General features: G+C 34.6%; 1 protein-coding gene across 3 annotated transcripts in view; it reads right to left on the bottom strand.

The window, feature by feature from the left end:
- TMEM156 (transmembrane protein 156) overlaps nt 1-12,483 on the bottom strand; it is a 33,421-nt gene that overhangs the window by 20,566 nt on the left and 372 nt on the right. For all 3 annotated transcript variants that reach the window (XR_010731940.1, XM_066280467.1, XM_066280466.1), the window contains exon 2: nt 305-574. Coding sequence is in view for 2 of the 3 variants with exons in the window: in XM_066280467.1 (XP_066136564.1) it covers nt 305-574 (270 nt within the window). In the remaining variant the exon portion in view is untranslated. The remainder of the gene's footprint in view (nt 1-304; nt 575-12,483) is intronic.

Here is a 12,483-nt window from a genome sequence, read left to right as displayed (position 1 = left end):
GAGATTAAGAAAATGTTATTCACAAAATAGTAACACCTAGTAAGAAAGCAATACAACTCAAAACTAAATCTCTTCCCTCCTACTTAAAAAAGTATTTTTAAAATGGATATTTTGTTTTTAATAAATCAAGTAAACCAAGAACCAGTAATGCCTCAAAGCCCTGCAAGTCACTCCTCAAGAGCCACCCCAGGGAGTGTTCCGGTGCCAATGAACTTAAATTGGAATATATTATTAATACCCTTTTGAACAGAATAGGTTCATTTATCTTTGATAAATTTTATTCTCACTTTCTCTTTACATTTACCTTTTGATGTTTGTTCCTGAGAAATAAAATCCATGTTTTCTTTGGACTCACAAATCAAACATGAGGTACACATTTTAAATTCACTTGTGATGTCTTGGCACCTCCGGGTGAAGTTCTGACAGTTGGAGTGATTTAGAAAGATTCCCATCATAGTCTGAGTTTCCCTTACTGGTTGCAGAAAAGTCACAAAAGAAAAATTTAAGAAGGAGGGTGAATAGGTGAGATTAGGTTGTAAACACACTTCCAGACACGATAGCTCCAACATATTTCCTGTAAAGAGAGAAAAAGAACATTTTCTTTACTGTGAAATTTTGAATTTTGGGCATTCAAATAAATATATAATAAAAGCTCCCAGTTTTGCTTAGGCAGATTCACTATATTTATTCCAGCTAATCAGTGACAGGACTTTCTTTTTACATGGATTAACAATAGCTACTACATTTAAAGATTTACTTATTAAATTTATCAACATCCCTATTAATTTTCAGCGAACAGTCCTTGTAAAGAAGTACTTAGAAACCGTAGCATTTTATCTTGACCAGGCGGTGGCTCAGTGGATAGAGCGACAGCCTGGAATGCAGAGGTTCAGGTTTCTTAACTCCCAGGTTGCTGGCTTAAGTGCGGGCTCACCGGCTTGAGCGTGGGGTTGCTGGCTTGAGTGTGGGATCTAGACATGACCCCATGGCATTGACTTGAAGCCCAAGGTTGCTAGCTTGAGCAAGGGGTTACTGGCTCAACTGGAGCTCCCCAAGCAGGGCACATATGAGGAAGCAATCAATGAACAACTAAGGTGCCACAACAAAGAATTGATGTTTCTTATCTCCCTCCCTTCCTGCCTGTCTGTCTCTCTTGCTAAAAAAAAAAAAAGAAAGAAAGAAATCTTAACATTTTAACTGTTCCCTCTTCTGGGAAAGTTTTAAAGACAAACCTTCGGTTCTTCTGAATTCTTCTGTCCTACACTAGAGGTTCTAGTCAATTGCATGGAGTTGAACAGGGAACAGAAAACTTGAACAGTATCTCTATTAGTTTCCAAGACTGTGCAACAACTTTGCTGGCTTAAAACAGGAAATTCATTTTCTTAGTTCTGAAGGCCAGAAATTCAACACGAGATTTAGTAGTCCAAAATCTAAGTGTCTATGCTCGCTTTGGCAGCACATATACTCAAATCTAGGTGTTTGCAAGACCACACACCCTCCAAAGGTCCTAGGGCAGAATCAGTTCCTTGGCCCTCTTCCAGCCTTTGGTGGCTGCTGGCATTCCTTGGCTTGAGGCTGCATCACTCCAAATTCAGCCTGTGTGGCCACATTGCTTTCTCCTATGTGTCTCTATCTTCTACTCTCTGTCTGTTAAATCTCCCTGTGCCTTTCTGTTATAGAGATACTTGTGACTGGATTTGGGTTCACTTGGATAATGCAAGATAATCTCACCATCTCAAGATCCTTAATTTAACCACTCTCTAGAGACCCTTTTTCCAGCGGTGGCAATTACAGGTTCTAGGGACTAACACCTAATATGTTTGGATGGCCGTTATTCAACGTTCCTGAACCTCCAAAGTGGAAACTTAACAAGGTGAAAGAATTTGTATTCTTGTCTGAAGACAAACATCAGATATGGAAATGGTGATATAAATAGAAAAAACACCGAGTTCAAAACAAAAGACAAAGACTCTAGTCTAGTGCTATATCTGTCACTAGCCAAGACACTTGAACAACTTAATCTCCTTGAGTCTCATTTTCGCATAAGCAAAATAGAGATAATAACTTCAGATCCTGCTAACGTCATGGTATTATAGTAGTATCAAGTAGTATATAGTATGTATGAAACACTTGAAATTTGTACAAATGTGCAGTATATTATTTAAAATGCAAACTCATATTCCAAAGTAAAAATTAAAGATTAATACTTCATTTATGATAGGAATATGATTTAATTCAAAGAAGTAACTAAAGCTCACGACATAAAAGTCAGGAATCCCTATTTAGCAGTAATGACCAACAAAGGAATAGGTAGCCTTTCTTTCAGATATTCCCAGTCTGACTGACACTCACTTGCTGGTATAAGTAAATAAATAATATGTTCAATTCCACCTTTATATGCCTTTCTTTACCATTTCTCATATAATCAAATAGGGCAAAATATATTTTTTTAATTTTCTAAATAATGTGGAACACAATAGAAGAATTACTCCATTTTTTTATTTTTTGTATTTTTCCAAAGTGAGAAGCAGGAGTGGGGGGTGAGAGCGGCAGACAGACTCCCACATGCGCCTGACTGGGATCCACCTGGCATGGCCACCAGGGGGCGATGCTTGGCCCATCTGGGGCATTGCTCTGCTGCAACCGGAGCCATTCTAGTGCCTGAGGCAGAGGCCATGGAGCCATCCTCAGTGCCTGGGCCAACTTTGCTTCCATGGAGCCTTGGCTGCAGGAGGGGAAGAGAGAGATAGAGAGAAAGGGGAGGGGGAAAAGTGGAGAAGTAGATGGGCGCTTCTGTGTGCCCTGACCAGGAATCAAACCCTGGACTTCCACACGCCTAGCCAACGCTCTACTGCTGAACCAACTGGTTAGGTCCTACTTCATTTTTTAGAATGACCACTTACAGTCACAAATCAGGGTTCCAGCTTAAAAGAAAAGCAAGCTATTGATTGATATTCATTTTTTTACATGTGGAATTTGTACTTTAATACTAATTCCAAAATTATTTCATTACTGATGATATTTTATTACATAATAAATTAAAGGTTCATTACCCTCTATAGTTGAAATTGCTTCTGTAATAATTCACATGTGATTTCCAGCTACAAACTCATTTCATACTTGAGTTGCTATAAAGCTTTCTGGAATGGGAGTATTTGACTCAAATACACAATTTAAAAATATATGTATAAACAAAGTTGTAATCAAATACTGACTAATTTTTTTAAATCACTTGTCTTCAATAATAATGTTCCAGGAGGGAGCTGAAAATTCACCATAGCTCTTTCTATATTACTCAAATACTGAAAACTTCCTTCTTGCCATCTGTCTATTTTTTCTCATTGGAATTTTTCATCTCATGAAATTTTCAACTTTTTAAATTTATATTCTTTCCTTTAGGAGAGGGGGCTTGAAATTAGTCACTGAAGACAAAGAACAGCCACAAAAAACATTCGGCCATTGGAAACAGATTAAGCTAGAAAAATTAACTAAGGAAATTCAGAAACATCTGACTCAAAAATTAGTAAAAATATGTGAAATTATAAGATTTTCAGATTGATCTGTTCAATAAATATTACTAAGTATATTTCATGTTACAGGCATTGTTCTGAATAAGGAAGGCCATGAATTTTCTGTGGTTTTTCCTCTTTTTGCCTGTTATCCTGTTTTAAATTTTATATTATTATGCTATGACTCAGAAGGGAGATAGAGAAATTTTTACTGTCAATATTGCAGTTTTATCCACTAAGTGACCAACTGGGTTTTCTAGAATTGATGATATAACCTTTATATTTGGCTATGAGGTCATTTTTTGATGGTTTTTAAATCTCAGTTTTAAATAATTCAATTGGAAAATAAATAGAGGGCATATCCTTCCCTGGTGTAATTTTAAGAAATAAATGAATTTTACTCAATCATTTTTGTTATCAGATGGGCTATATTCTCATTGCTATAAACAAGGATTTATGAATTTAACTACTGCCATTAATTTGCTGGGAATCAGACGTCTAAATTCTCACTCCCAGAGATAGACATGCATTACAGAATTATACCACTATTAAAACTGCCATCTCCCAGAGTAAGTATATAGAATTCTAAACAGAATTAGGAAAATACATTACAGTATTGGACAAATGCCCATATCCATTATTTTTTCTTTATAAAGAAAAGCAAAGAAACATGACCTATCTTTATTTTCTTTTAAAAACTTTTATTACAAACAAATCATATATAAGTATATATAAAATGTATTGTGCCAGCCTGCACTGCTGGTGGGAATGCAGACTGGTGCAGCCACTGTGGAAAACAGTATGGAGATTCCTCAAAAAATTAAAAATTGAACTGCCTTTTGACCCAGCTATCCCACTGTTAGGAATATACCCCAAGAACACCATAGCACTGTATGAAAAAAAGAAATGCACCCCCATGTTTATGGCAGCATTGTTCACAACAGCGAAGATCTGGAAACAGCCCAAGTGTCCGTCAGAGGACGAGTGGATTAAAAAACTTCGGTACATATATACTATGGAATACTACTCAGCCATAAGAAATGATGACATCAGATCATTTACAACAACATGGATGAACCTTGATAACATTATACTGAGCGAAATAAGTAAATCAGAAAAAACTAAGAACTATATGATTCCATACATAGGTGGGACATAAAAATGAGACTCAGAGACATGGACAAGAGTGTGGGGGTTACGGGGTGTGGGGGAGGGGAGGGGCACAAAGAAAACCAGTTAGAAGGTGACGAAAGACAATTGGACTTTGGATGATGGGAATGCAGCATAATCAAATGTCAAAATAACGTAGAGATGTATTCTCTGAACATATGTACCCTGATTTATCAATGTCACCCCATTAAAATTAATCAAAAAAATAAAATAAAATAAACACCATGTATCTATCACACAGATGAAGTTACTGGGTATTACCAACATCTTTGAAGCACCCTACCCTTCCCATCCCTATACACTCCTTCCTTCCCAGAGGTTAACCACTACCGTGAATTTTGTGTTTATCTCCCCTTTGCTTGAGCTTAGTCTTTCCAAATTGTACATATTCCTAAATAACATGACTTTACTTATCAAATTTTATAAAGGTATGCATATATAGGGAATATACTGCATGTGTTCATCTATGACTACTTTTTTTTCTTAATATATTTAAGTCATGTTGCTGTAGTTAATTATTTGTGGTATTCATTTGAATGAATATACCACAGTTTATTCATTCTCTGACAGTGAACATTTGGGTTGTTTCTACTTTTTGCTATTTTGAATAATACTACTATGAACCATAACTCTCATACAAGGTGAAAATGTGAAATAGTACAATCACTTTGGGAAATGATTTTCTTTTCTTTTTTTTAAGTTAAGCATATACTTGCCATATCACTCAACAATTCTACTTCTAGGGACTTACACAAAAGAAATAAAAACATATATTCACACAAATACCTGTAAATGAATTTTCACGACAACTTTTTAATTTGTAATAGCTCAGAACTAGAAACAATCATTTTAGACACCTTGCAGTATCCTTGTCTTACTCTTTGGCCTCTGTCCCCCGCTTACGGCCCAGTGAAACTGAGACCCTAGGCCACCAGGAATTGGTAGATGCTCCTGAAGCGACTGATTTGTCCTGTTGCTTACCTATCTGAATATGTAATTTCTACTCATTTTCCCCCTTTGAGAAGTTTTCTTATCAGTTCAACTATGTATTTATAAACTTTAAAATATGTTTTATTTCACATTTTATATTTTTATAGGAATGTTTTTCAAGGTATGGCTATAAGAACAGAAGTTTCAACTTTCTGTTGACCTTCAAAAATAAGCAGGAATTTAAAATAGAACCTTCACTGTTTGACAGATAAGAGTTTCAGAAACCACTGTATGTCACGTCATATTTTCCCAATATCTAGGCTATTCCTCTGTTAACTAGGTCTCAGAGAACTTTGGAAGAAGATGGATTATCTCAGACAATAGATATTCTGAGTTATTGCTTCAGAAAATTAAATGTGACCTAGGGAAAATAAGAATCTTTTTCCATTAGAAACATAGCTATTGCAGCCATTTTGGTGGTCTCATAAAATTAAATATACTCAGTTATTCCACTACATTTACTGAATGTAAATGAAAGCATATGTTCATACAAAGATTTGTACAAGAATGTTCATAGTAGCATATTTATAAGAGCCCAAAACTGGAAACAACCCAGTGGCTAAATGGACAAGTTTAGTGTACCAAAAATAGGTACTGTGTGATGATTCCATTTATATGAAGCATAAGAAGGCACAAAACTATACTATGATGACACAGGTCATAAAGTTGCCTTGAAGGTGGCAGGAGATTTGACAGGAAAGGGCAGAAGGAATCCTTCTGGGAGTGATGAAAATCGGTATCTTATAAGAGGTGGTAGTTACAATGGTGCATACCATTGTCAAAATTCGTGAAACTGAATACATAAGATCTTTTCTATTTTATTATAAGTTCTGCCTTTAAAAAGCAGAGCAAAACAAAACATAGCCAATTGTTTCTAAAGATCTTGTATCATTAGCAGATATTCTGTAGCATAATTCAGCAATTTAAAAATATTTAACTTCCAGAATACCATCTACTGAAAGTTTATGGATTTGCTGCCTAATTTACAGAGACATGGGCTACTGTGTTGTTTCTTTTGGTCAAAGATCTGCCTGTGTAACAATTGGCATAGATTCAAAAGAGTATCAATTTCAGTAGCAAAAACTCAAGGGATTTTCCATTTGGGGTCCAATGTTGATGCTTCTTTAGTGATAATTAAGTGGGAAAGGGTAAAACAAGATCATGTTGTGTATACATGATACATCCACTATGCTAACCAGGTCAGGAACAGGGGAGTCTAGATAGGAAGATAGGATATGGATTTATTTATAGAACATTTGAGGAAGATAATTTGAAATATTTTGGGGGCAAAGGGCAAAGTTTTAGATGACTTTAAACTTATGGTAACAGTATATGAAACACAGGTTTGGGACAGAAGAAAGAGACTACTGGTTTTACTTGTTAAAACAAGGAATGAAAACACATTGTGAAATTCTCCAAGGGGAAAAATGACTCAGAGTAAAGAGACACATATAATTTTTATTTTTATTTATTTATTTATTTATTTAGTGACAGAGACAGAGAGAGGGACAGACTGGAAGGGAGAGAAATGAGAAGCATCAATTTTTTGTTGTGGCTCCTTAGTCTCTTTAGTTGTTCATTAATTGGGGAGGGCTATAGCAGAGCGAGTGACCCCTTACTCAAGCCAGCAACCGAAGGGCTCAAGCCAGTGACCATGGGGTCATGTCTATGATCCCACACTGAAGCCAGCAACCCAAAACTCAAGCTGGTGAGCCTGTACTCAATCCGGATGAGCCTGCACTCAAGCCGGAAACCTCAGGGTTTCAAACCTGGGTCCTCCGTGTCCCAGTCCAACGCTCTATCCACTGCGCCACCATTGGGTCAGAATCGTTTTTATTAAATTTATTAAGGTGACACTGGGTAATAAAATTATATAGGTTTCAAGTGTACAATTCTATGATACATCATCTGTATATTGTATTATATGTTTACCCTCAAAGTCATGTCTTCTGTCACCATATATTTGATCCCCTTTACCCTTTACTGCCCTCCCACCCCCATTTCCCTCTGGTAACCATCATTACTGTTGTGTGTCTATCAGTTTTGTGTGTGTGTGTGTGTCAGTTTTTGTTTGTCTTGTTTGTTCATTATTGCTTTGACACATATCTTTTAAGTTTAAAATTCTGTGAAATAAATTCCACAGGCCACACAACCTTAAAGTTCTAGGTTTCTGATGAAGCTTTGTTTCAAAACTATAAGACAAGAATAGCAGTGCGTGGCCTGTCTAAATCAAAAAATGGTTGTGAAGATCAGGTGAGAATTGCTTCCTTCAAGAAGGTTCCCTTTTTATTTGCTCTACCATATGACTCAGAAAATATACTTAATCATCAAATTCTGTCCTAAGTGCTTGAAGTATGAACATAATAACAGAAACTTCATTTTCATGAAGCTTACATTCTATTTAGAGAAATTAGGCAACCAAAAATATATACAATAAATAAGTAAATTATCTAAGTGATAAGTCTATGGAGAAAAGAAACAGAACATTGCAAGGAGAGGATATATTACCGTATTAATGCTTCAGAGAAACTCATATTTTTCTACTAAAGAAAGAGACATAAAGAGAGAACATATATGCACCAATGTTAATGAGACAAGCAGTTACAAATTATCCCAAGAAAGGGTTATTGGTATAGTAACCTAATATGAGAGAATAAAACCAATTCCACCAAAGCAGTGAAAAGGCATTATATTCAACGGTATTTTTCTTTTGTCAACACATATTGTCTTAAATAATTATGTATCCTGATCAGGACATGGCGCAGTGGATAGAGCATTGGACTGGGACATGGAGGACCCAGCTTCCAAACCCCAAGGTGGCTGGCTTGAGTGCGGGCTCATCCAACTTGAGCGTGAGATTGCTGGCTTGATCATGGGATAATAAACGTGACCCCACGGTTGCTAGCTTCAGCCCAAAGATCACTGGCTTGAAACCTAAGGTCACTGGCTTGAGCCCAAGGTCGCTAGATTGAGCAAGGCGTCACTTGCTGTGCTGCAGCCCCCTGGTCAAGGCACATACAAGAAAGCAATCAATGAACAACTAAGGAGACTAAGGAGCCACAACGAAGGATTGATGCTTCTCATCTCTCTCCCTTCCTGTCTGTCTGTCCCTATATGTCCCTCTCTCTATCTCTCTCTCTATCTCCATCACAAATAAAATAAAATATTTATGTAAAAATATTGTGTGCATTAGTAGTAATTTTTAAACTATAGCGATTCATAAAATTCAGGAAGACGTAAAATCTTTATATATTTTCTTTTTATTTAGAATGCAATGCTAATAAGAGGATGGAAAACTGTCACAAATTTGTACCAAGAAGCATACAGTTTTAAAATGTGCTGTGTTTCACAAGTAGTTTAAGTATAGCCTTAATTATTATTATTATTATTATTATTATTATTATTATTATTTGGTACTAGCATCAAAGGCAACCAATTCTTCAACTTTGGGGTATTTAGTAACATTGAAATGATTGTCTAGTCAGGCAGACTAGTTATCCAGTTACAGTACTTTCTGAACATTTTCAGAATAATCTCTTGAAAAAGATGTTTCATTGTGAATGAGCTTAAATATTTAATAGGTTGAAACGAGTTATTTTGTGTAAAAGTATTTGTTATACCACCTGATACATGAGTTAGTATTTGTTACATTTTTTAAAATTTAAATAGTCGTAAAACTATATCCCAAGCCTTATTGGAGATTACTGATTATATTTTTTAATGAGCTAGTTCAATAAAAAGAAAAGAAAGAACTCATTTTCGAGAAGTAAGATAACACTTTCAGGCAAATTCATTGCTGTTACCTTTAATAAGACCTTTTTATACTACAGACGTAAGAAATGTGTAGTAGATATGCTCATATGCAGTTCATAAGTATTTAAAGTTCCTTTATCCTTTGTTTTCTTCTGTTTTACTGCTCATTCTACTACTGTTTCCATTAGAAGGTGTGAAAGGGAAGGGGAAATGAAAGCTGGTAAACACAGTTCATGACAGTTTGTCTCTTAAAGTAAGTGAGGAAGTCAAAACAGCTAGATAAAATTAGGTTTGAGGTGTTTTCATCCGCACTATTCCTGTCCCACATTGCCACAAATCATCAGGAACGCCCTTGCATAGCTCATAACAACCTCTGGTTTCAAGAACTTCTGAGATATTTATATGAATATGTTTTCTTTGAAAATCAATAGTAATTGCTTTTCTTAGAAAGTGCTTCTGCAAGTGGGTATGGAGAAATATTGGGTGATCATGGGAACTCTGGGAGTTATTTCCCATTGCAACAAAGATGGAAGAAACATTTCCTAGGCTAGACAGTCCGTGGAACAACTTTTAATATGTTCCCATTGCAACTTTTTACATTGCTATTTAGTAATTATAATGGCATATTTAATTATTTACCAATCAGCCCTCTCTGACTGAAAACTCCTTGAAGCAGGACCTGCCTTTTATTTTTGTAGCCCCCCAGTTTCTCGTACAAGTCGACAGTATCCAGAAGTGAAAGAATAAAAAAAATAAAAGATCACTGAGATTTATATGAATTAACCAGGTCTCTCTCTCTTAAACATTAAGTTCAACAAAAGTAGGCTGGTGAAGTCTCTTATTTGGGGAAACCCAGCTCCCCTAATTAATTGCAAGAAGATCTGAATCAAAATATATCCATAACTTTTATACCTCTGTTATCTCAGTGCAATATGTATACCAATCATAATATTAACTACTGTATCTTAGTATAAACTGCTTTTCAAATGAACTATAAGTATTAGTATAAGCCCTCTTGCCAGTGCATACCCAGTGCAAACTCATTAAAGCACTGTTTAAAAAGTTTCTCTTCTCTGGTAAAATTAGAATAAATAGCTTATACTGTGTAACTATGATAATTGAATATTCCAAGTAATGATTATTCAGAGACTCAGATACATTCTTGATGAAAAATGATCAAACACAGTTCTCTATTTTTAACATAGGCCTTCAGAGGGTTTGTTATTTTGAAATCAAATCTATTAAACCTTGTGAATACATTATTCCTCATTAATATTCCTTTTGAATGCATTTGTCATGTTGAAGAAAGGGTACCAGTGAATAATTTATAAGTAAAAATCATTTATAATATTTATTTATCTTAGAAATTAAAGTGAATAGAACATAAGGAAAAAAATTTTTTAAAGACACAAGTGAAAAGGAGGGTGAGACTATACAAAAGAGTCTCAAGGTTAATTTTAGCACTAATAGAACACTCCTAGCTTATCATCTCAATAATTTTTAAAATGTGTCAACTCATTTTCTAAGACGTTAGATATTTTTGTGATTTTAAAATTACTTGAATGGGCTGGCTTTAGCTCAGCGGTTTCTTCAAGTTCACTTGTTAAAATTACTATAAAAAAAAAAGAGAAACAATTCCGTGCCCTTATGTATAAAATGAGGTGATATAAACTATTTCTGGTGATCCATAAACCATTATAAGATAAAAAGCATTATTATTACACAATTGCATAGGGTGACTCTGTGCAAAATTCCTTCCACAAAATGACATCAGTTCATCACCCCAAAGAGTCCAAGGAATTATCTCTGCTGTTCCAGAAGCAGGAAAAAAGAAGTGGCTCTGTTAAGTTTGTGGAGGCTAAAGAGGTTGTACTGGGAGTTGATGTAATCAGAAAACTAGGAGAACAAAAATTATTAGCAATGTTGGTAGTTACCAGTTCTCATAAACACTAAGAACTATTTGCCTAGCTAGCAAATAGTTCATTAAGTCTTCTTTAGGCTGATTACCTGGTTTTCATGAGCTCCAACCTGATTTTTTGTAAGTGCTAGATATATCTATATGACCTACCTTACATAACTATTAAATGAGCTTAATCTCAGCCCACAAAAATTAAAATAGGTTATCTCTAGTCCAATTCTAAGGTATTCTCCTTATATTTTCACTCAGTGAAATCAAGAATTAAAAATATATACTAGATAATAACTATGTATGGTGCCAGGGGCACTGGAAATATCAGGAAATCACTTGAAGTGTATGATTGTCTAACTACTATGCTATCCACTTAAAACTAATACAAAATAATATTAAATATAAACTACAGTTTTAAAACATTTTTAAGAAATGGAAAATATATATACAGGCTATGGTTGCTTAATCTAAGCAACATAATGCCAGAAAAACAAGAGGAAATTTGAAAAATTTAATTGTTCACAAAATCACAGTCACAGTGTTTATTTACCAAAAAAAAATGTATTTGTCTACTTAGCATTATGTATATGCAACAATAATTATGGCAGCAAGTCATCAACTATAAGATTTTCCTGAATTTAATCATATTTATATAACTTTTAATGATATAATACATCACTTTTTTTCTATTCAATGCTAGGGAGCACAGTTATCTAAACAATCACATTAATATGTTTTAAAATCTTTTATGACATATAAGAATAATTTGCATTTACATCTATTTATTTCCCTACCTTAGGTTTCAATAATCATCACAATTCTCTGAAATATCTAGAGTTCATTTTGTTCTACTTTCTCTTCTAACAAGTATTCACACACACACACACACACACTTGCTTAAATTCGCACTCATCCTATTCTAAAACTATTTTGAAAATATCTAAACACTCTTGTTTTTCAAAAAGAAATAGTAAGTTATTGTGTGAAATAGTTGTGTTAAAGGCAATTTAAACATTTTTAACATAACAAATGTTATTTTCTTTGTAAAATAATTTCAGAATGTAAAAGCATACTTAAAACTGTTTTCAAAGGAAAATGTTTCGAAGAGCAAAATTATGTGATTAGATTATTATAAACTCAATGTTTGAAATC

The sequence above is a fragment of the Saccopteryx bilineata genome, chromosome 5 (assembly GCF_036850765.1).
Source record: "Saccopteryx bilineata isolate mSacBil1 chromosome 5, mSacBil1_pri_phased_curated, whole genome shotgun sequence".
Classification (NCBI taxonomy): Eukaryota; Metazoa; Chordata; class Mammalia; order Chiroptera; family Emballonuridae; genus Saccopteryx; species Saccopteryx bilineata.
Note: the sequence above shows the minus strand (reverse complement) of the source record. Positions and strands in the feature narration are given on the sequence as shown.